The 25,433-nt window shown below is 37.4% G+C and overlaps 2 protein-coding genes and 1 pseudogene across 3 annotated transcripts; 2 read left to right on the top strand and 1 right to left on the bottom strand.

The window, feature by feature from the left end:
* Positions 1 to 6,655: 6,655 nt before the first annotated feature.
* On the top strand, positions 6,656 to 15,664 carry LOC107777449 (uncharacterized). Of its 2 annotated transcripts, XR_012704976.1 has the most exons (9): positions 6,656 to 6,826; positions 10,991 to 11,203; positions 11,308 to 11,499; positions 11,581 to 11,781; positions 11,955 to 12,035; positions 13,116 to 13,254; positions 14,102 to 14,191; positions 14,284 to 14,421; positions 15,329 to 15,664. XR_012704976.1 is itself a non-coding variant. In XM_075244009.1 (8 exons), the coding sequence occupies exons 1-8, from the start codon at positions 6,722 to 6,724 to the stop codon at positions 14,361 to 14,363; spliced, it is 1,101 nt and encodes a 366-aa protein (XP_075100110.1). In that variant the 5' UTR covers positions 6,656 to 6,721; the 3' UTR covers positions 14,364 to 14,665. The 2 variants fall into 2 exon arrangements, 1 of the variants encoding a protein (XP_075100110.1); XM_075244009.1 differs by lacking the exon at positions 15,329 to 15,664 and having other exon boundaries at positions 14,284 to 14,665.
* A 430-nt stretch (positions 15,665 to 16,094) lies between these two features.
* Positions 16,095 to 19,447, top strand: LOC107777451 (ammonium transporter 1 member 1-like; annotated as a pseudogene).
* Positions 19,448 to 20,218: 771 nt separating this feature from the next.
* LOC107777450 (alcohol dehydrogenase class-3) lies at positions 20,219 to 24,960 on the bottom strand. The gene is made up of 9 exons (XM_016597471.2): positions 24,753 to 24,960; positions 24,393 to 24,529; positions 23,746 to 23,792; positions 23,307 to 23,632; positions 22,327 to 22,409; positions 22,169 to 22,244; positions 21,229 to 21,386; positions 20,807 to 20,968; positions 20,219 to 20,579 (listed from the first exon to the last, which is right to left on the bottom strand). The coding sequence occupies exons 1-9, from the start codon at positions 24,784 to 24,786 to the stop codon at positions 20,463 to 20,465; spliced, it is 1,140 nt and encodes a 379-aa protein (XP_016452957.1). The 5' UTR covers positions 24,787 to 24,960; the 3' UTR covers positions 20,219 to 20,462.
* Positions 24,961 to 25,433: the final 473 nt, after the last annotated feature.

Below are 25,433 nucleotides of genomic sequence, written 5' to 3' on the forward strand. Positions count from 1 at the left end.
AATATCCATTGCACTAGAGGACATAGAGAAGACCTCCTTCACATGCCCATATGGAATTTATGCTTTTCGGAGGATGTCCTTTGGCCTATGCAATGCACCCGCCACATTCCATAGGTGCATGATGGCCATATTTACTGACATGGTCGAATACATAATGGAGGTGTTCATGGATGATTTCTCAGTGGTGAGAAACTCATTCGATGAGTGCCTTATAAATCTGACCCGAGTGTTGAAAAGATGCATTAAGACTAACATGGTACTTAATTAGGAGAAGTACCATTTCATGGTACAAGAGGGCATAGTCTTGGGACACCAAGTATCAAGCAAGGGAATCGAGGTGGATCGTGCTAAAGCTAACGTGATAGCAAAGCTGCCACCCCCACTTCAGTCAAGGCAATCAGGAGCATCCGCGAGCATGCCGGTTTCTACCGGAGATTCATAAAAGACTTCTCAAAAATTGCCAACCCTCTCTGTAAGTTGTTAGAAAAAGATCACCCTTTCTTGTTTTCTGATGATTGCAGGGTAGCATTCGAGGAGTTGAAAAAGAGGCTAGTCACAACACCCATCATTGTTGCCCCTGACTGGAAGCAACCATTCGAACTCATGTGTGACACCATCGACTATGTAGTGGGGGCAGTGTTGGGACAGTAGAAAGACAAGCTAATGTACCCAATCTACTATGCCAGTAGAACGTTGAGTGGAGCTCAACTGAACTACATTGTGATTGAAAAGGAGATACTGGCTGTGGTGTTTGCATTCGACGAGTTCAGATCATACCTGATTGGCTCTAAGGTAATTGTATATACTAATCATGCAGATCTCAGGTACTTGATTGAGAAGAAGGAGTCCAAACCGCACCTGATTCGTTAGGTGCTATTACTGCAAGAGTTCTACCTTGAGATTTGCGACCATAAGGACACAGAAAATCGAGTCGCTAATTATCTATCACGACTTGAAGGAGCTAAAAACTCATTTGAGGTTGAGGATATTCTGGAAACCTTTCCAGACGAGCAGCTACTCGCTACAAGAATTGAGGAAGTGCCATGGTATGCCGACTTTGCAAATTACTTGGCAAACGGTATAGTTCCCTATGACTTTTCCTCTGTGCAAAAGAAAAAGTTTTATCGTGACTGCCGCATATATTATTGGGATGAACCTTATCTGTTTAGAATATGTGTTGACAATATGATTTGGAGGTGTGTCCACGAGATAGAACAATTTTTTATTTTGCAGGCATGTCACGCACCGGTATATGGCGGGCATTTTGGAGGAGTTAAGACGGCAGCAAAAGTGCTAGAAGCCGGGTTCTACTGGCCAATAGTGTTTGAGGATGCACATCAATGGGTGAAGGACTGTAATGAATGTCAGCGAACCAGGAACATTTCCCGTCACCATGAGATTCCCATGAACGCAATTCAAGAGGTTGAAGTGTTCGATGTCTGGGGGATATACTTTATGGGGCCCTTCATCAGCTCCTTTGGCAATACGTACATACTTCTTGCTATAGATTACATGTCCAAATGGGTGGAAGTTGCAACACTTTCCACCAATGATGCAAGAGTGGTGGTAGGATTTTTGAAGAAGAATATATTAAACCGTTTTGGGACCTCGAGAGCTATTATCAGTGACGGAGGCACTCACTTCTGCAATCGAGCCTTCGAGAAATTGCTAGCAAAGTACGATGTGCGCCACAAGGTGGAAACACCATATCATCCTCAGACTAGTGGACAGGTCGAAGTGTCTAATAGAGAGATAAAGAGTGTATTGACCAAGACTGTGAATGCCACAAGAGCTGATTGGGTGAAAAAGCTAGATGATGCACTCTAGGCCTACAGAACTGCTTTCAAAACACCAATTGGTATGTCACCATACAAGTTGGTGTTCGGGAAGGCCTGTCACTTGCTAGTGGAACTAGAACATAGAGCTTGGTGGGCAATGAAACAGCTGAATCTGGACATTGAGGCTGCGGGAACAACTAGAGTCACTGAATTGTTGCTTTTGAGAGCACAAGGTTGTACAAGGAGAGAATGAAGAGGTTGCATGACAAGAACATTGTTGAGTGAAATTTCAATCCTGGAGACATGGTATTGCTTTATAACTCAAGATTAAGGCTATTTCCGGGTAAACTCAAGTCACAATGGTCTGGACCATTTCGAGTGGTCGAAGTATTCCCTTCAGGTGCCGTAGAGATTGCCTCAGAGAAAGACTCTCATACATTTAGAGTCAATGGGCAAAGATTGAAACCATATGTAGGCATGGATGAACAAAAGGAAGTGTCAGTGATCCATCTGACTGAACCTTAGAGGTCGAGCAAGCCTTAAATGCGCTTATCCGTGTCGTGTCGCGATGTTAAATCAAGCGCTGTATGGGAGGCAACCCATTGATTTGTTGTAACTGTCGTGCCACGACATTAACTAAGGTGCTGGTTGGGAGGAAACCCAATGATAGTTAGTAGTTGTTAATTTTGATTTTGGTAAGTACTAACCAATTCAGGTGAGCTTGGGCAGGTGATAAGTCCATCGGACGCGAAAAGAACAGGTAAAAAAATGGAAAATTTTTGTGCCTAGGAGCGCGCCCGCGCTACCCACCGCGCTACAGGCCGCACATATGGGCAAACATTCTGCCTCAGCATCTCAACCACTAGCGCGACCGCACTAGTGGCAGCGCATATGGCCAAGTACACTGTCTGCACTAGCGCGGTCGTGCTCGTACCACGCTACGACCACGCTAGTCCCGCCTAACTGACGCTTTATTTAACTTAATAACTTTTTTTAATTTTATTTTTTTAGTCTTTATTTTGTATGTTAAATCTGTAAGTGTTATTTCCCCTAACTATTTCCTACCCCACTCTAATTACTCCCCTCTTCTTCACTCCAAAATCCTCAACGCTCAAATTCCCCAACCCTAACCCTCTTCTTCTTCAAATTCCATCTTCCTCAAATTCCCTCTTCTCCAAATTCCCAACCCAAAGTGTGTATATGTAACAACTTGACTGTTTGATGTTTTCTTTGTTTTTCTTGATGGTTTTTGGTGGTTTAGAGTAATAGTCAAATTAGGTAAGTTAAAAGTAGGTAAGTTGACTTGTCCCGATGAAGGATCTCTTTCAACGGGGTTCTTGAGGGTCTAAGTCGACATGAAAAAGAAAAAAAAAACAGAAATATGTTGGACTCTTCTTGATGACGGATATTCTAGACAGTTTTCTTGAGGGAAGTAAGTCGAAAGAAAATACCAAAAAGATTTTTTTTTGTTTTAGGTTGTGTAGTAACTCCCCTTTGATTTTTCTTTGGGCCACGGTTCTTTTCCAAGGGTTTTGCTTGAACCGGGAGTAGTTAGTTTTTGTTTATTTTGTTTCTAGTTTTTAGTTAGTATTGATGGGCTATGAGCTGAAATAGAAAGAAAAACCCTTGGCGTTGATACACCTGAACACAGCAGACACTAGAGTGTAACGCTTAGTCTCAGTGGTTGATTCTTGCTGGAGTGCCTTAAATTGTATGTTTGTAACTGACTTGAGTACTCAAACGAGAGTGTCTTGATAAGCCAATCTGGAGTGAGTCATGTGCCATGTGTGTGTGAGTTGTACTGTATTCTATGCTCTGCATTTTATGCCTAGAACTTGCCCCGTGTGTTTGCAAAGCGAAATAGTAGCTTTATTCAGTCTTAGAAGTGATATATGCATTTCTTTGTTAAGCCAAATATATAAAATAAACCCACCTAAATGCAATACATCATAGTTAACCCCGTTGAGCCTATAAGCATGTTTCTTTGGCAACCATATTACGAACCTTACCCAATTGTTTGAATAGCCCATCTGTTTGAACCCTTTTACCTCCCATGAGCACTTGAATGGTTATAAAATATGCAAAAGCTAAAGTGTGGGGTGGTGGTGTGGTTTTTTGAGTGGAACCGATGAAATAGAAAAAAAGATGCAGTATTTTGAAAAAGCAAAAGAATAAGCACCACTTAAAAAAGAATAAAAAAGAATAAGTAAATGTAGTATTTGATAAGTGGTGGCTTGATACAATTGAACCTAATGGAGTTGGGGTATTATAAAGAGAAGTGTGGTGGAATGTCTAGTTTGACATAAGTATGATTTTGAATGCTAATGTGATTGTATTAAAAGTGCTTAGGGATGTTAGTCACTATATCCAAATATATCCTACCCGTCCCTTAGCTTACATTACAACCAAATGAAGTCCTAATTCATCTTAGACTAAATGAGCTCGATTAGTAGAGTAGTATACTACGGGCAAGCGTATGGTGCATCTGTGTGGCATATGAAATTTCTTTTTGAGAGTGAGCAAATTTTGTCTATCTAAGTTCCTAATTGTTCTTAATATTATTAATTATGGAACTACTCTCTTTTGTGATGTGAGGGCATGTGATTCACGAAGGAAAGGTATGTCTTGACCTCTGTATAGAGTAATTTGAGTAAGTACGAATATTACACATCACGTGAGAGTCGACTTTTGGGGCAAAGATTGTACACTACTAGACGTAACTTTGGTGATTTATTCTTGGTGTGATACGTTAGGGGAAAAGCTTAGTGAAGGACCCTTTATAGAGTGTGGTGGATTGTTCGAGGACTAGCAATGATTTAAGTGTGGGGTGTTGATAATAGGCTAGATTCATGTAATTTGGCGAGTGTTTATGCCCCAACTTGACTATGATTCACTGTTCTAGGATAGTTAAATGATGATAAATTGGCTCTAATTGTGAATTTCATGTTTTGTATGAGCGAGTTGCGCTTATGAGGACTTAGGATAGTGTTTGGAGCTAAATTAAAGCAAGTGAAGCCCCTTGGAGCTGAGTACGTGTGAAAGAAGAGAGAAAAGATGAGCTAAAATGATGACCCAGCTTAGCGCGGCCATTAGTGCGACCGCGCTAGTTCAAAACCTCGAGGCAGAATACTATGCTATATGCGCGGCCATTAGCGCCGGCACTAGCGCGACCGCGCTAGTCCAGTCCGGAGATTATAATTCAGGGGTAAACTTGGAAGTTCAAGGGTAATTCCACTTAACCATAAGAGGTCCAGCTCGCCCAAAGGGACATTATCAAGGTTTTTACAACTTAGTTGAAGGCAATGAGAGGCAAGAGGCAAGGAGGATAATTCGACATCGAGTTCTTCTTTTCTTCCTTTTGTATTTACCATTTATGATGAATTTTGCTATTGTTATGATGAGCACAATTATGAGTAGCTAATTATTTAGTCTAGGGTTTTGATGGAACCTATTGAATGATGAACTTCATGTTATGTTAATATAGTTTTGCCGGTTTAATCTCTATTTGTTCAACTACGTTCTTGTTGTAGTTAATTGATAGGATCCTCAATTAGATGTGCCTATTTAGTATGTATTACTCAGGAGAGAGTGCATATTTAGGTAATTATTAAACAACACCACTCCCAAAGTATATGAGGGATCAATAACCGTGGGTTTAAAGGTGAGATTAGGGATAACGAAACCTTGTGTTCGATCGAAAGTGAGCCATAATAAAAGTCAGCTAGCGTAACTCGAGAGAGTGCGTCTAGTAAATTGTCGTAATTACTCGGGAGAGATTTACGGTGGTAAGAGTGCTCATGATCGATAGAGACGATTAGGCAATTCTATGCGAAACATAACAGGAAGAGATTCCATCAATAGGGGAAATCACAATCTTAGATCCTTCTCTTATTTGCATACAACCCAGTCATAGTTAGCTTTTAGTTTACTTGCTTTCATTCAGTTATAGTTAGTAAAAACATCTCCAATTGTTATTCAAAATATCTGGAAAGTTGATTACGAAGAATTCAGTGAGTCTGACAAGAGTAATTGGTAAGTTAATTCCCTGTGGGATTCGACTCTGGGCTAAATACTTGGATTATATTTGTAACGACCGCTTGTCCTTTTTATAAGGCATAGTTGAGCGTGATCACCTGTCCGCCCATTCTCAATCAAATTTTATGGAATTTCAATTAAGATAAAACAAAAATCGGTGAATGAGTTATTTAGTTATAAAATGTGAATGAAGCTGGTTGAACAACACGTACATAAGGCAGTGATCTATAAATAATTGTTGATCATTAATCGGGACGGCTCAACGGAACTAGTGGTTTAAAACTAAAATATATTAGAAGACCCTGAAATTTCTGTCATAAAATCCATATATTATAAAAAAAGAGTCTACATGGCTTTGATCTAGTCGTAAGAGAGCAACGTAAAATGTGTGGGTTAGGCACACTCAGTATGGTATTGAGCTCTCCCCTGTACAAAAATGTAGCATTAAGTGAAAATAGTTGAGCCTATTATCAATCGTGTTTTGAACCTTATGTACACTTATCTTGGGAATTTCTTAGTTAAAAAAGATGAGATACAAAAGAACTTGCTTTTTGATGTGTAGATCAATCAAATGTGACAAAAAAATAGCTAATTTAGAGAATCTCAATTGAAATTAAAAATTAAAATAGTGAAAAATATGAAAAAGGACTATACATAAAAAAAGAAGAAAAATAAATTTGACGAGAAGGCAAACATATTATTTAATTTAGTGAGAGAAATTTTTTATCCTATTAAATTAATCAATTCTACCTCTACCAAATTTCAAAAAAATAAATAAATTAAAATTTAAAATAATTTATCAATAATTGTATAAATATAAATTACATATATTATATAATCATTATATTTTTGGGGCCTTAAATATTTGGGGCCTAGCCTCAGTTGCCTTACCCTAGAGCCGCCCTCGGATGGCGTTATGGATGGAGGCAGGTTCGGAACCAAAAACTGAGAAAGAATTGGCTGACCTCGATGCTATCTCCGCTCTCAAACAGTCTACAGCTGTTGAACTTAAGGTTCTTATTCGTATACTCTACTTCATTTGTATTCTCTTCCTACTTTTATATCCAACTAAACACTGGAAATGCTTACGAGGCGTATGAGGCCTATACTGGTGAGTTATGCGGACCTAACAAGAATTATGAAATGCGTTTCTTAAGCAAGGTGGAAAGAATTGATCCTATCTCACGAGGAGTTCCAGCACGGTGTAGAGCTTAATGAGATGATTTACAGCCACACATATCTATAGCTTGTTTTACCACAAGTATCAAAAGTTATTATTTCTTTCTTAAACTCCGTGCCCAGTCAATGAGAAAAAAATGGGACGGAGGGAGTACTTTTTATTTTTGACGTCAATGACCAGGTTTGTCATTTTCGTGGACCAAGCGGGCAGACAATTTTGTTGTGTGCATATGTGGTGCTGATGTTTATTCAAGAAATACATCATCTAAACCATCTTGTGATGCCATTTAACAATAATGCATAAGATAACGAGGTTGTGGCCTAGTGATCAATGAAGTGGATTGAGAACCATGAGGTCTCAAGTTCAAATCCCAATGGAGGCAAAAGCACTAGATGATTTCTTTCTGTAAGACTTTTGAAACTTACCGTCCTAAAGTTTAAGAGGTAAAAGCTTTGTAGCGCCATGAAATTTGTAGGGCTATAAAAGCTTCTCATTAAGGACAAATAGATAAAACTAAAATTTTAAACTTAAATTATTTTCAAATATAGAAATGTATCATTTTTTTGGATGGACTAATAAGGAAAGTTCATATAAATTAAAATGGAGGGAGTAGGTGATTTCTTTCCATCTGTCCAAGCATTGATGGATAGAGTTCTGTGGTACCTGTCGCTAGAGGGAGATAGGAGGTACCATGTGTAATTAGTCGAGGTGTGTGCAAGCTGACCCGAACACCACGATTATCAATAAAGAAAATGTTGTTTGTCTATGACTTTCATGTTTGATTCTTTTATATGGAATATGAGTGAATATCCTAGTCTCTCTTTATCAATAAAGAAAATGTTGTTTGTCTATGACTTTCATGTTTGATTCTTTTACCTGGAATATGAGTGAATATCCTAGTCTCTCTGAAATTCATATTCGGTTATTATGGTAGAAGTGTTTAAACGTAGATGACAAGCATACTTCCATAAACTCTTGAATGTAGAGGGCGATAGGAATATTGTGTCGGGGGATTTAGAGCTAAGTTGCTCGGACTCGGGTGCGGGTATCCGATACGGGGACGGATTCGAGTATCGGATTCGGCAAAATCTAAATTTTAAGATTCGGGGGTGCAGATCCAAATATGGATATGGGTGTGGGGATTCGGCTAAAAAAATTCAAAATAAAAAAATAGATATATGTTTGGTAGTTTTAAATTTTTATTTACCACATAATTACTATAAAATTAATATACTTGTTGCAAATACTATGTAAAGTAAAAAAAATTGTTCTAAAAAATTACTCATTGATGTTAACAACTATTTTGTTCATCATGATAAAGTACCGTTATTTTTCAATTGCAATATAGAAATTACTTCAAAAGAACGGAACGGCTACTATTAAACTGCTACTGTTAAATCAATAATAATATTTCTAAACAAGGTTTGGTGGCAATGTGCAAAAGTATTATTATAGTAGCAAAAGTATTATTATAGTATTTTTTATATTTAAGAGTTCTTTAAGCATTAGAATCGAGAACATGACAGTAGTTTATGACAGCTGTTCTCCTCATCAAGTCTTGCAATATCCACATATTTTTAAAAGAGATTTAACAAATATTATTAAACAAAGTTTGGTGGCAAACATGAGTGGCCTTGGAATGTGCAAAACACTAGTGCATTTATTATTGTATTATTTTATTACATTTTCTTTACACCTAAAGGCACTGCAGATCATCTTCCTCAAGGACCCCAACTTCTTTCAAGCTTCCCTAACTTCTTTCAAGCTTGTATAGATGCTCAAAATTACCCAATTTCTTTCAAGCTCTTACAAACCACCATTCACGCTGCCTTCACCTCGTCCTTCTTCCTTCATAAGTGAAAAAGAAAGTCATTCAACGCTGTTCCACCAAGTTCTGTCGATGGACTCCGGTCAAAGTGTCCGACGTCGGTTGACTGAATCCGGGACGTATCCCGTTCCCGGTCCCGTATCGAGACGGGTACGACACCAAAATAGGCGAGTCTGTGCAACTTAGATTTAGAGCACTCAGAGAGCCGTCAAGATTTTATGTATTGTAGGCGTATAAAGATTGAGGAGGTTAATGGGGCAATATGTAAGATTAGGGTTTTTTTTTGGAGGGGGGGGGCACGGGCCAGTCGAGATTCTTGTGGAACTTTGAAAGAGCGCAAGCAAAAGTAGGTATAAAGTTTCTAATTGGTTGTTTAATGTCATTTTAGGACAGCTAAAATGCCCAAAGAATGGAGGTGGAGTACGATGATGTCGTTGTGCAACAACAAGGGTGATAGTCAAAATTGCAACAACTATAGGGGTATCAAACTATTAAGTCACACTTTGAAAGTGTGGTAGAGGGTGGTAGAGAGGATGAGGGGAGATATGTCTAATTTCGAGAACCAATTCAGATGCATGCAGGGGCGATCAACTACAGAATCCATCCATCTTTTAAGGAGATTATTGGAGCAGTATATGGATAGAAAAAAGAGACTTACATATGGTGTTTATTGACCTAGAAAAGGCACATGATAAATTTCCAAGGGAAGTTTTATCGAGATGCTTGAAGTCTAGATGGGATTGCACCAAGGATCAGCTCTTAGCCCCTTTTTATTTACTTTGATGATGAATGAATTGACACGATATATTCAAGGGGGGGGGGGACCATGATGTTTGTTATTTGCAGATGCCATAGTATTGATTAACGAGACACACGACAAAGTTAATGATAGGCTGCAGATTTGGAGACAGATCCTAGAGTCTAAAGGTTTTAAGTTGAGCATGACTAAAATAGAGTACATGGAGTGCAAATTCAGTGACGCATCACATGAGGCAGATGCGGAAGTGAAATTGATACTTTAAGTCATTCCAAATGGAGGGCTTTAAGTATCTTGGGTCAATAATAATCCAAGAAAATGGGGAGATCGACGTTGATGTCACACTTCATATTAGAGCAGAGTGGATGAAATGGAGGCTTGAATCCGGTGTCCTATATGATAAGAATATGCCAACAAGACTTAAGGTAAGTTTTATGGAGTGGTGGTTAAACCAGTTATGTTGTATGGGGCAGAGTGTTGGCCCGTCAAGAACTCACAGTTTTAGCATATGAAAGTAGTAGAAATGAGGATGCTTAGATAGATGTGTGGGCATAGTAGGAGAAATAAGATTAGGAACGAAGATATATGAGACAAGGTGGGAGTGGCTTCTGTGGTGGACAGCAAAAAGCGAGACTGAGATAGTTCGGGCGCATGTAGAGGAGGAGCTCAATGAGGAGGTGCGAGAGATTGACAATGATAGGTCTAAGGAGAGGTAGAGGTAGACCGAGGAAGAATTGGGGAAAAGTGATTAGACAGGACATGATACATCTTCAGTTCACCGAGGACATGATCTTAGATAAAAACCATGGAGGTCGAGGATTAAGATAGAATGTTAGTAGTAGTCGAGCGATTTCTCTCTTTTTTGTGGAGAGTATGATTCTAGTTAAGAGCACCTATGTGCTCTCTTTTATTATTACTACAACTACTATTATTATCATCATCATCATTATTTAAAATTTTCAATTATATTACTATTATTGTTTCTTTTACTTTTCTTTTCTTCACTATTTTCATCGTAGCTATTTTTACTCTTGTATTTTTCAAACATGTTTTGAAAACGCTTTTCTTGAGCCGAGGGTCAATCGGAAATAACCTCTCTACCTCATACAAGGTAGGGGTAAGGTCAGCTTACATCCCATCCTCCCCATACCCCACTTGTGGGATCCCACTGGTATGTTGTTGTTGCAGTTCTATGGTAGAAATGTTGTTAGCAATATCCTCATTGGACAGCTATATGCACTTTACCGCGTATATCATTTTCATCCTTTTGGATATCTGCCGCTTAAATCAGCCTTTATGTTGTCTAAGTTGCCTATCTTTATGCTTCCTTGATTTTAAGGGGGGTGCACCGCCTGTTTTTGTCCAAAATATTATGAGAAAGTGAAACATTTTCTGTCCTACTTACTTTGCAGGAAAAAGGCAATGAATATGTCAAGACGGGCAAGAAACATTATTCGGATGCTATTGATTGCTATACGAGGGCAATAAATCAGAATGCTTTAAGTGATACTGAACAGTCAATTCTCTATTCAAATAGAGCTCATGTCAATCTTCTCTTGGGAAATTATAGACGTGCACTCCTGGATGCAGAAGACGCAACCAAATTAAATCCAAGTAATTTTAAGGTATGCTTTTTCACTATGCATCATGTGTCGTATTACGGGCCATAGTTTCCTGCAAGTGCTGCATGTTCTTGGAGTATGTGACATGTATTGTACTTTATTCATAGGCACTTTATAGAGCAGCAAAAGCATCATTTTCTCTGAATCTGTTGGCTGAAGCAAAAGAGTTCTGTGAGAGAGGTCTTCAACTGTCGTCATCTAATGAAGAACTGAAGAAGCTTGCTAGGCAGATTGATATACAAAAATCAGAAAAGGAACAGCGTGATGCTGAAGTGTCTAAAGCAGTATCTTCTGCTAAGGTCTAAAACTATAGTTTTATCTGCATGTAGTAACAATTCTTCATTCTGGTAGGTTCTCACCACTTAAGATGAACTATACAGGCCCTTGTTTCTGCATTCGAAACTAGAAGATTGAAGATTGAAAAGGCGATGTATCAAGAACTCACTGGACAAAAAAAACCAACATTAGACAGAAATAATATTCTTCATTGGCCCGTTCTTCTTCTGTATCCAGAGGTTATGTCCAGCGACTTCATAGAGGACTTCTGTGAGACTGACATGTTTTCAGCTCATCTTGATATGATATCCTTTGCTATACCCCTATATATTGATGCAAAAATAATAAATACGAATTCTTAAGTCAAATGTGGTTCTCTCTGATTTACACCAATTTGACCAATCATTCTTATTTAACTAAAGCAAGTTATTGTTTTTCCATTATTATGAAGGATTTTGGTCATCCTTAGCTTCAATACATGTTTTCAGAAGGTTGCCCGCCTCTGCCATGGGATAAAGAAAATGCTTACACTCGTGATGCTATTGAGTTGTATTATGAGGTATATAAATGTTTCATCATCTCTGGTGGCAACAAATTTTTTACTTTTCTATTTCTCATGTCACTCAGAGAATCATCCCAATACATAATCTTAATACGAGCACCTACTGGGCATCATTGAACATGGTTTTGCTCTATATAGATGGCTAACATACTGCTGTGTGCTCAAAATCTGGCACATTAAATTAGAAAGAATCTCATTATGATGAAGTCTTCTTAAAAAATCATCTACGTTGGTGTTAATTGAATTTTGTGGTTTGATTTGACGAAATTAATATGATTGGAATTGAATTTTTTCAAGTTTGAAGTCCATTGGATAAAGATGCGTAGGTACAAATGCTTTTTGGTTCCTTTTGATCTTATTGTCAAATTAAAAGTTAGAGGTCTAATTGGTGCATCCCCCTAGAACATTTATATCAATTCTACTTCATTAAAAGGCGAACCTTCTGAAAAAATCTTTTATGAAATTGGGCATGTAGCAAGGAGCTTTAGATCTGTAGTAGCACAATGTTGAAGGCTGGAGCATCTGCCCCTTTGGGTCTTGAATATATCATCAGGGTGGTTGATAAGCTCTTAGGGGTGATTTGGTTTAAAAACAAGTTATACAGGAATTGTAATATAAGGATTAATGATGCAGGGATTGTAATGCAGAGATTACTTTTTATCGAGCCTTTGGTTCATTGTGTTAAAAATTGTATATATAGTATATAACTTAAACTTGTGATTGGTTTAAACTGTATAAGAGTTTGGAGAAGGGTTTTAGGAGACCCACAAGGGTAGTTTTGGCATTTTGAATATTTTATCCATGTATAACTGCATCATGGTATTGTTATACCACATTAGTCTTGGTATAAAACAATACACCAATTATACCATGATTAGTTAAACATGATTTTAAAACAGAAAGAAGGTCATACATGATTCAAAAGACAATCCAAACATTGGATAAGTACCAAATCTTATACCATGATTATTTCATTCAATCTGTCAAAATAAACGAGGTCTTAATGCTTTCCTTATTAGTGCCACCAGTTCAAGCGGATGTAATGTGCTTCTCTGTTCTGAACTTGTGATTGAGCAGGCTTGTGCTGGAGTCTGTTTATCCAAGCGAGATATTCTTCGCTCTCTGCTTGAAGGAACAGCTGCTTCTCATGTGGAAGGCTTTGGTAATGAGGAGAATGGTTCTGCTCAGAGTTCAACCAAGGGTGGCATTTCGCAAGGTACACTCCCCCATCTCTATATTCGAACAGATGAAAATTTGAGGAGGCTCCACTTTCAAGACTATTGCAATCTTTAGTAGATTTTCTGCCTAGTGTCTGAAACAAGAGACCCCTTGTACCAATTCGAAACATAGTGCAGATTATACTGTGCGCTGGTCGTAGGTGGTCCACTGATTTGGTTCAGCCTTCTTTTTTCCAAAATACTTGGACTTTATTACATTTTTGCTTGTTCATTGAGTATAATGAAAGTTAAACTCTCCAAACCATCACTGTTGTCTTGGCTTTCCTTCTATATGGGTTTGCAACTTTTTATTTTTAAAAACTGAGGAGTTGCACTCGATTGCTGTCTTTATATGTCTATGGGTACAATTATCTCCCCTCCTATAAACCTTAAGGATACTGGGACCTCTCACTTATTATATAAACAATGGCATACTTTTTAGTGGTAGATATTACAGTCTTGGTTCAAATGTACAAGTAGAGTGTTTCTGCAGTAGTAGCTTTTACTTTCAATGACCTTAATCTAGTGGTAGATATTATATTCTTGGTTCAAATGTACCTTTTCTGCTCAGTGACTGAGTCAGATTTTTCACCAATGAGGGGTCAAAATATAAAGAAGTAGACCCATAAAGAATCCAACAGGTGTCAATATGTAGTATATATACGTTAAAAGAAAATTTTACCTAGCCGCACAGTGTAATTTTCCGACACCCCTTGAATTCATGTGGCTTTGTCACTTCTTTTGTAAATAATGTGATGCATCTTGAACCACGTCACTAGGCTGTCTTTTCCCTTTTGCCTTTATGGACTAATTCCATTCTTATTTTTCTTCACTCCATCTTTTCAGCGGATGCTCCTAGATGGGTCAAAATTAATGAGAAAAGAACACTTTATGATGTTCTAAAGGAACCGAGTTTTGTTGTTACTGGAATCCCTGGTATGCCAGTTTATTCGTAGGATGTATTTGCACTTTATGCAGTCCCATCACACTCATGTAATGTAAGATTATTTTCTTATCTTTTGCTGTAGTGTTTTGGGTTGTCTCAAGAAAGTCCAGCTTCCATAAAGACTTCAAATCTGGAAATTGGGCTCCTCCAGAACTGGCATGAATTTGTGGAGTAGTTGCAAATCCCTGATTAGTTCCGATTGTCATGCGAGTATCCTCATGTACGATACACCGTTATTTAGTGTTTGATAATGTAACTTCAGTATAGTTGATTTTGTCCATGTAGAGTAGAGAGATTTAGGATTCTTGCTCATATTCTGTAGACTGCAGCTGTGCAAATCTTTAAGGTTTCAGCTGTTTGTAGGTGTAAAATAATGGGTAGGAGGGGAATTGTGTTGGTGTTTACCTGTTAACAAAATGAAACATATTTTATTCATTTATTAAAGGACATTATGGGAGAGAGAATAGTTGTGGTCATATAGAAGACTAGACTGTTTAAAATTATGTCTAGTGTTGGCAACAGACTTGGATCTGCAATAATATCAAATGTTTCTTATCGGTGCTCTTTAGTCTCAAGTCTAAAGGTGTTAATTGGCCCGGCTAACAACCCGGTTCAGCCCGATCCGGTAAGGGGTGGGACAGGTTGGCTAGGGCAGGGGGTTGTGCCGGACGGGGTCGGGCCTTTTTTGGATACTGGTGCACCGGAACCCGGCTAGCCCGGTAACCTGTTCAAGGGTTTTAACTGTGTTCGAGCCCTGTTTAAGTTGTAATTTTTTTAAAAAAAAATTCTGATCGTTGCCAACGGTCAAAATCAAACTTGGGCAAAGGCCATTTTTGCACTTTTATTCATTTCGCCCTATCCCCTTACAAAAATAGCCCCTCCACCCCTAATATTTATATATTATATTTTTAGCTTTTTAAAAACTATAAATAGCCCCCCTCTTCTTCATTTTTCTCACAACTTGCTCTTTTCTTCTACTCGAATTCTCTTTCAATTCCCTCTTGATTATTGAATTGCTTATTGTTCTCAAGTTCTCAATTAATTAATATTTTAACTTTTATCAATTATTTACGGTAGCCACTACAAATTACAATTATCAAGTGAAGTGTGGTTACTATTTTTGTTAGGTTCAAGTTAAATCATGCCCCTTGCTTCTAAAGTGCGCTCACGTGTTTGGGAACACTTTGAGGCGGTAGAAGAAAATGAAAAAGTTCGCAAAGTAGAGTGTAAGAACTGTGGTGGAGAATTTAATGTTCGTCAAAAGTGGGAGGGTACAGCTGGCTTAAGGAGGCATATCAAGGGTTGTCTTGAGCGCGTCCAAGAATTTGTATTTAAGTTCATTTGAGACAATTTGTGTTATTTTGAATTTGTTAGACTTATTTAAGCTTAATGCGTTAGTTTATTAGACAGTTAATCTGAAATATTATTATGCAATGAAAATATAAAATGAAAGCGTTTGAAGTTTGATCCTTACATAGTGGTCTTATTAAATAATTTTATAAAACCACTTAATTTCAATTTTCAAATTTAAAACTTTAAACTTTAAAGTTTAATTTTATGCCTTAAAATATTTATTTTATTATATAAAAGTTTGCAAACACTAAAATATCAACTACATTGAAAAAGGAAACATAATGCACTTAAAAAAATGGGTTCTTATAGAAATATCCCAAAAGTCCCAACTTACCATTCTCTAACCATTAATTATAAACTTACCAAAACTAGCCAAGTACATATAAAAATTGAAAACCCAAAGAAATAAGGTTCTTTCTCTTTCAAGAATCATACACAAAGATTTCCTTCTATATTTTCAAGCGCGATTAGCAGCACTAGATGCAAGACGAAAAGAAAATTTCATGAATGAGGTAGCAAATAAAGTGATAAAATATAAAAATAGACTTTTTTCAATGGGTATGGTTGAGATTCATTGAAAACATATAGTTGAGTCAATATACAAAACTTAAGGTAGATTGGAGGTGATTTGGACTTACTTGGAATCAAAATTCGTAGTCAAAAAATTCTTCTGCGACACATGTATCACGCATGTATCTCACATGCAGGTATACATCGATATATATGTGATACACATTTAATACATATGTAATACACCTATTATTTTTTTCATATTCATCTTGTACTTCGAATTTTCAATTCAAATCACCTTAAAACTTCATCAAATCATCCCAAAATTGAGATTCAAGCTCCTTAAAGATATTTACTCACTCTATTCTAATAACACAACTCAAAAGAAAGCAAAAAATTTGACCTTTTTTGGCTGCAAATAGATAATTGGCTAATATTAATAATACGTTATGAATTGACCAATTTTTATAATAAACTACTTATAAATGGACATAGATGATATTTTCCCAAAAAAAAAATTAACACGGCTCGGTCTGGACCCGATAAGCCCGAACCCGGATGGGCACAATAAAAACCGGAATATCCCAACCCCCTACTAGCTTGGAACCCAAGCCCACTAACCGGACGTGCTACTTTTTCCCATGTCTAGTCCGGTCGAACCCGTCCGATAAATACCCTTAGCTTTTACTAGTGTAATTGATTTGATCAATGCCCAACAAACATCGAACTTAATGGCTTCATTCTGCCAAGTCCCACGTGCAATAGAAACAGGGTATATCTGCCAAAAACTAATATAATAGACCATTAAGTTTATAGTCTCGACTATTTAGCAGTTTTATTCTGTCCTGACTAGGGACTGACGTGATAAAATTAATAATTTGCCAATCTATAAGATGCAACATTTAAAAGAACCGTTTGTTCTACTTGATATAATATAATGATATGTAAGATCAATAATCTCTTTATACGTCAACTTATATTCTGATAGAGAATGAAATATTCAGTTGATTTTTAAGTAGAAAACATTTTCAATGTTATGCGTTAAACTCAAACTCCGTGGTAATTTACCTACCAATTACTAATAAAATTTGATTCTTAGTTTAACTGATAAGATTCTGCCTCAAGAATCTCGTTTCCAATTAACCTTTCTCGATTTCCACTCTTGAAAATCTTTCACATTCCTCCTCCATATATACCACTGAGATTCTACCTCTTAGAATTCACACACACACATTAGTACTATGGCTGCTCCCATGTGCTCCGCCGTGGATCTCAGCCCCCTATTAGGTGGCGCCACCAACGCCACCGCTGCGGCCGAGTACATTTGCCACCAGTTTAACAACGTTTCTGATAAATTCATTGACACAGGCTTTGCAGTTGACACTACTTTTCTACTATTTTCTGCCTATTTAGTCTTCGCAATGCAACTTGATTTTGCAATGTTATGTGCTGGCTCAGTTAGAGCCAAAAATACAATGAACATAATGTTAACCAACGTTATTGATGCCACAGCAGGTGGACATTTTTATTACCTATTTGGTTTTGCTTTTGCATTTGGTAGCCCATCAAATGGTTTCATTGGTCATCACAATTTTGGCCTCAAGAATTTCCCTTCAGAGGGTTCAGATTTTGGCTATTTCTTATACCAGTGGTGTTTTGCAATTGCTGCCGCAGGAATAACAAGTGGTTCAATTGCAGAACGTACTCCATTCATCTCCTATTTAATTTACTCTTCATTTTTAACAGGCTTTGTATATCCCATTACAGCCCATTGGTTTTGGTCTGGAGATGGTTGGGCCAGCCCAGCAAGAAATGATGGGAATCTTTTATTTGGGTCAGGGGTAATTGATTTTGCTGGTTCAGGGGTTGTTCATATGGTAGGTGGAATTGCAGGTTTATGGGGTGCTTTAATTGAAGGTCCAAGAATTGGGAGATTTGATCATGAAGAGAAACCAGTAGCAATGAAAGGACATAATGGGACATTGGTTGTTCTTGGAACTTTTTTGTTATGGTTTGGATGGTATGGTTTTAATCCTGGTTCTGTCATGAATATTTTGAAGGCTTATGGAAATAATGGGTCCTATTATGGACAATGGAGTGCTATTGGTAGAGCTGCTGTTACTTCTACACTCTCTGGATGCACAGCTGCTTTAACAACATTATTTGGAAAAAGGTTATGTTAAAAGACAATAATCTTGAATTTCCTAGAATTGTGTGTTCTGATTAGTTGCTTGATTGTGATGTATATATGTGTTTAAGTGCATAACACTTATGTTAACTTATAAGCTAAGTTCATTGTGCGTACAAGTTTTGCATTCATATTGAGGACATGGGATTTTGATGAATTCATGATTCATGTATGAGAAATTACTTTGGTTCACGTAACCATGAGTCTCAAAGTCTCTTTTTCCGATATCTAATGGCATGGCCTAGTGGTCAATGAAATAGGAAAGACCTAGACCAGAATTTGGCTTCCATAAACAAAAAATACTTATTTGTATGTCTAAATCTTGGTGGGAAGAATTAACTTATACATGTCTTGGTGGGAGAAAACAGGCACGGAATAAATTAATTGAGGTACATGCAAGTTGGTCCAGACACCACCATTAAAAAGTTCTCTTTATACTTTCATATACCTTTGTAGTTGACATTTGCAAGAAAAGATTTCTCTCCTGAAGAAAGTGCTCTAGTCTAACATTCCTATTCCTCTAACAGGTTACTCATAGGCCACTGGAACTTAACGGACGTCTGCAATGGTTTGCTAGGAGGCTTTGCGGCGATCACAGGAGGCTGCTCTGTAGTGGATCCATGGGCAGCCATAATTTGCGGACTTGTTGCAGCTTGGGTTCTCATTGGTTGCAACAAGCTCGCGGAGAAATTCCAGTACGACGATCCACTAGAAGCAGCACAACTCCACGGTGGTTGTGGAGCATGGGGGATTATTTTCACAGCATTATTTGCTGAGAAAAAGTACATAAACGAGATATATCCAGGCAAAGAAGGGAGACCATATGGATTGCTAAGGGGTGGTGGAGCAAAGATGTTAACAGCACATGTAGTGCAGATAGTGGTGATTGTTGGATGGGTTAGTGTGACAAACTGACAATGGGCACATTGTTTTGGATTCTACATAAGATAAAGCTTTTGAGGATATCAATGGACGATGAACTTGCAGGAATGGATCTCACCAGCCATGGTGGTTATGCTTATTACAACGACGATAACGATGAACAGACACTTAAAGATGCATTGGCTCCCAAGTTGGAGATGACTGGTAGAGCAACAGTTTAGTTTAGCTGGTGATCATGCTGCAGTAGTTCATTTGACAATTTAGATTAAATAAACATGTTATTGTACATACAAATTTATTGTAGAGATGGAAATTGGTGGCAAGAAAACAATTTCGTTATTGATGCTATCTTAAAATCTCTTTATTAGAACAAACTTTTGCATGTCTAACAGCGACAGTACATTTTGAGCCTTGGAGGACAATATTACCCAAAGAATAGACGAGAACTAAGCAAGCTTCGCACCTTACCATCGGCAGTTGAGTTTCTAATTAGAATTTTAATATTATTCTCAATAAGTTAGACATGTACAAATTATTGAAGTGGACTTGTTATAGTTGAGTCAAATATATGAATCCTTTATTCACCTTATTATAATATATTTTTATAGATAATTATATCTATGCTAGCAGTTACCAAAACCTCTCATATTCGCATATTTAGAACTTAGATTATTCCTATGCTAGTCGTAAACCTATAACAGTTACTTCCCTCTATTCAGGGCTTCAAAATGACTAGGTCGGACAAAGCTTACATAGGAGCGCAATTAAATTAAATAAAATCAAGAAAAAGAAAAAGGTAAAACTACTGGTTGCTTTCTCGTTCTTGAAGATTAAAGGAAAATAGACGCTAAATGATGCAGAGATCAAGGGAGAGAAGAGCCCTCTTTCCTCAAATTTTTATCCTTCTAAAAAGCACCTTTTGGCACTCTGCAAAATACATTTTGTCGTTTTCATTTTCTTTTCCTTTTTATTTTAACATGTCATTTTGTGGGTCCATTGCACTTTAAAACGTTAATACGACGGCAAAGATATAAGCTATTGTACTTAAAAATAGGGAGGATCCTTTGATGCAAAGATACCAGACTTCGTCCAAAATCAGCAATGATGGCTGAGTCTTGAAAGTAGAGCTTTAACTTGAAAGATGTACTACAAAACCACCAGAACATAATAAAAACCATCCATTTTAAAAGAGTTCCTCTGGCCCTCCTTGATACTCTTTTTTTCCACTTCCTTTTTATTCCACACAGATACTTAGGGAAGGAAAGAGAAATACTGTCGGAGCAATAGCACAAAACCAGCAAGTCAGCAACATAAAGAGCATAAAGACTTCATACGAACATATCCAGTACAACACGGAGACAGCTCCCGTCATGCATCAGGTCAAAAGCTTTGTTTATGTCCGTAAGCGTCATATTATGAGTTATGTATTCATCCACCTTGATTTCCTGTTAGTATGGAAGCATTGGTTGAATGAAAGTTATCGGAACTAAATGGAAAAGAAATGAAGAAACATATAGAAGACAACAACAACACAAGAACAACCCAGTGTAATCCCACAAGTGGGGTATGGAGAGGGTAGGATGTACGCAGCCTTACCCCTATACTGAGAGACTGGGAAACATAGACCCTCAAAGATGGAAGAAACACATAGAAGAGGAAAGAAAAAACTGACCTTCTTCAAATACTTGTCCACGAGCCAAGGAACTTGTGAACGGCTTTTGAAACCACCAAATGCGGTTCCCTTCCAGACACGGCCAGTCACCAGCTGAAATGGACGAGTGGATATCTCCTGACCAGATGCAGCAACACCCACAATCACTGAGGTTCCCCACCCCTGCAATTTCAATAAGTTTGGACACATTCAGCATCAGTATCAGTATTCATTATCTTGTACGGGGAGGGATGATATTGAAAAGGGAAAATGAAGACAAAACTTGAAAAGCGAACAAAAGCTCAAAAGATAAAGAGAATGTGGGACGGGGTAACCACGCGACTTCAAGCAGAGTGAGGCAGAGGCAAGGAAACAAACACCCCTCACCCCCAAGGCCCCAACTGCCATCCCAATATTATTGATAAGATACTAGCATAATTTACCTTGTGACAGCACTCTAAAGCAGCCCTCATAACCGAGACGTTTCCAATGCACTCAAAACTGTAATCAACACCACCATCTGTAAGATCCACAATGACTTGCTGTATTGGTTTCTCATGCTCTTTGGGGTTGATGAATTCAGTCACACCAAAATTTTTGGCTGCATACGACAGTTTAATATATGGGTGAGAGATGACGTGACAAATTATACGACAAACAACTGGATACAATTAATGACACAACCATAACAACTGTTGTGCTGCTCAAATTTGATTGAAATGCTACTACTTCTTGAATCAGATTAAATTTAATCAGACGCCCTTTCACCATGATTTCCAGTCTGGCATAAGCCTCAAATATTTTTAGTGGGGAGGAATGATTTGGTAAGAAATATTATCTCTTGCTTTCAAATATTTAAAGTTTGAATTGAAATCAATCTTGATGGTAGATTGAGTTTGCGAATTGATGTAATGCACTTATAGGGGTTGAGAGCACAAGGCCTAAAGGTAATATTTGGCATCCTTTCTTAGTTGGAAGAGCCGGCTGATGAATTTTATTTTATGGAAAGGTTGAGGGCAATCAAGACAAGGAATTATTGCAAGGCTTCTTTTGCTTTTCCATTACCATTATATTCCATCCCATAAGGGAGCTTTCTACACAGTTTACCACTATGGCATAGTGATAATAACATAAAAGTTCCTCTAAACACTGACAAACATATATCTACAAATATGTCTACATATATACATCTAAAAATGAAATCATTTATCAGATTTTGATGAACATTAGTAACTTGTGTTTGAATTCTCAAGATAGCAATCTTAGGAGTAGCACAAATTTTGACAAATCTGATGTAAAAGATTCTTGGAGCCTATTCAAATCCTTACTAATCCTAAAAGTTCAACTAGTCCACAATCTTAGACAGAGTGGATGAAGCTGTACCTCTATCAAACTTTTTGCTGTCAATATCAATCCCAATAATTCGCGAAGCACCAGCAGCCTTTGCACCCTCCGCCACCTAACAAGCAAAATTGATAGATTACATAAATATATTAAAGGAACTTAAATATTGACACATAATCAAATTGTTAGAAACTTACAGCAAGACCAACTGTGCCCAGGCCAAAGACAGCAACAATGGAACCTGGTTCAACTTTTGCAGTGTTCCAAACAGCTCCAAGGCCTATAAACAGCAAATACCCAATGTAAAATACAAGGAGGGGATGGTAAGAGTGCACATTAACCATTAATTGAAAATAAACAAAACACAAGGTATTGGAAAAAGAAAGGGAACAAACGAACATAGTAAAAAGGGCGTTCTATGATTTATGATTTCTTCCTCAGCTTTTAATCTAGGGGAATAAACCAGCGTGAAGTTTTAATTAAAAGGATAGATAAGATGGACGCTTGGGTTAAACCAACCAAAAGGTACTATCTAGTAACTCATATAAATCAAATTACTATAACGATCGGTTCCCTAACAATATACTTATATGCATTACCATCCCCGTTGTATCAAACATCTATACTAAGAGCCCCACTATGATACTTGGTTTTAGCTTCCTTGTTTACTTTCCATTCTTCTTTTACTTCTCTTTCTTTAGCTTTTGTTTTGAAGTGTTTTATCTCAAAATTCTCTTTAAATGCATCACATGGTCTCAGAAGTTGCTCTCAATTTGACTGTACAGTCATTTTAGCAAAAATTGGAGAGATTGGGAAATCAATAAGAACAACAAATAGAATGATGATGAAGTCAATGCAAGACCAGCCAAACAATTTATTGCACTAAAAAATTATTAATAATAAAGAACTTCAAGTACTTTTAAATTTAATTTTTTATTTTTTATTTTTTTTATTTTGTGTAATATTGACCTGAGACGAGTTTAAATGGAGTAAGATGATCAGTGAGGATTCATATAGCCAACTCCAACTTATTTGGGGCTAAGGTGTAGCTGTTGTATACATTATTGATAAAGAGCAAAAGAGCAGATTGGAAATGGAGTAAGAGCTAGCATTAAATCAGAGATACTACAGAAGAAGTTTCATGAATTAGATTGGAGGAAACCACACGAAGAGTTACCGGTTGGAACACCGCATCCAAGAAGGCAGACTTTCTCCAGAGGAGCTACTGGGTCAATCTTTGCAACACTAACATCATGGACAACAGTGTACTGACTGAAGGTTGAAGTTCCCATGAAATGATAGATTGGCTTTCCATTGATAGAAAATCGACTCTGGCGGTCGTTCATCATAACTCCTACCCCAGTAGCCGCCCTTACTTTACCACAAAGGTTGGTCTTTCCTGATTTGCAGAACTTGCATTCTCTGCATTCAGCCTGGTAACAAGGTATAACATGGTCCCCTGGCTGAACCTCAGTCACTCCTTCACCGACACTTTCTACAATCCTGCAAATTTAGAGGGCTAAGACCAAGAAAAAAGGTATCCACACAAAACTTTCATTTAGCTTCAATGGAAACTACAACGTTTAAATGAAATCATAAGAAAAGCGAGCACGTACCCTGCAGCCTCATGACCAAGCACACATGGGAAGAGACCTTCAGGATCCTTCAAGGAGAAAGAAGCATGTGTCAGATTACTAATGATCTTGAACCATTGACTCTGAACTTATTGCTTCTCAAAATTACCAATTTCCACGTAAACATTAGGAATTGCAAAGAAATTTTCCAAATAACAAGGAAAGAGCTAAAAATTCTTGGCACTCCAAGATATCCTTGAGCATAAAAATTTAGAGGAAGCGAAAATCTGATAATGCATGTTTTAATGAAATTCCATAGGGAAAAATACTTTTGCACTAGTTTTATTGTTTATCATAAGAATGTAATGATATGTTCATAATACTTATTAGCCACCCAAAAGCAAATTAGTATTGCTGCAGAAATGCAGAACTCTTCAACTCCATTTGATGATTCAGCCATCAATCAACTATGCCACAATCCCAAAGATCAAATCACTCATTCGACAGGTACTCCCCGAGTATTCATCACACTTAGGCCACATAACTATACCTTTATCCGGCTTAGACTGGCTATGCTTTTAGAAACTCACATAGCCGGAATTCCATATGTCTGATTGACCACTTAAGCAAAATCAGTAGTTCCTAAATAAGAGGAAAAATGTATACATACAGATAGAGTATGAAATTACCTTGCCACTCCAGGTATAAGCATCAGTGTGGCAGAGAGCAGTATAGAGAACTTTAACACGGACTTCACCGGCCTGCGGTGGAGCTACCTGCACATCCTCGATCACCAGAGGCTTGTTGGGTTCCCAGGCCACCGCAGCTATATACACCCATTTCACAATCCATAATCACAAATTAAAGCTCAAAAATTAGGGTTCACAGAAAGCATTAAAAATTGCAAGTAACAAACATACATTTCTATAAGTGGTATACTAGTAGTGCAGTATATATATATATATATATACTGGTTTAAATATCAGATCCGCCTTTGATATTGCTTTAAAGTGAGAATTGAATACATTGATAGAATATAGAAGAAGTACCTTTGCAGGTGATGACTTGACCTTGTGTAGCCATGATTTAGGAACTCCAATTCGGACCACAGAATCAATTTGTGAGAGAAAATACTAACACTGTTTTTCTGAGGGATGAGTGGCACTTCAAATAGATCCGATGCTAACTTCAATTATTACTAAGCCATTCCTTTCCATGTCAAAGCCCAGCCCACTTCAATTATTATTTTCTTTCCCTACTTTCTTTTTCCCTTTGTTATTTGATATATATTATTTCTATGTGATTATAAAAATAATATTTTTTTTAGGATAAACTGGAAAAAAATAATTTTAAAAGTGCATATTACTTCATCAATGAACATTTCGGGACAAGGGAACTGTTTTGAATGGAACTCGTCTTTTTCAAATCTTGTATATAGTATTTTAATACAAAAGGCGTAGGGCATCAAAAGATAAAAAACTACTTTCTTCATTCTGCGCCCTGCTCAATCTTGACAATGCTTCGGCTAATTGGTTGTCCTCTCTAGCAATTTTGATTATTTTTATTGTTTTTAAGCATATTAATTAATTTGGTAGAATTATATTTACTTCAAAAGGGATATAATTATTATAGCCATTTTTCTTTCCTTACTTAATAAACGTTGGCCGTAGATTCGAAGGGGGCGTTTGGACATAAGAATTGTAAAGTTCAAAAAAAAAAAAAAGGTGAAT

Source organism: Nicotiana tabacum, chromosome 22 (assembly GCF_000715075.1).
Source record: "Nicotiana tabacum cultivar K326 chromosome 22, ASM71507v2, whole genome shotgun sequence".
In the NCBI taxonomy this organism is placed as follows: Eukaryota; Viridiplantae; Streptophyta; class Magnoliopsida; order Solanales; family Solanaceae; genus Nicotiana; species Nicotiana tabacum.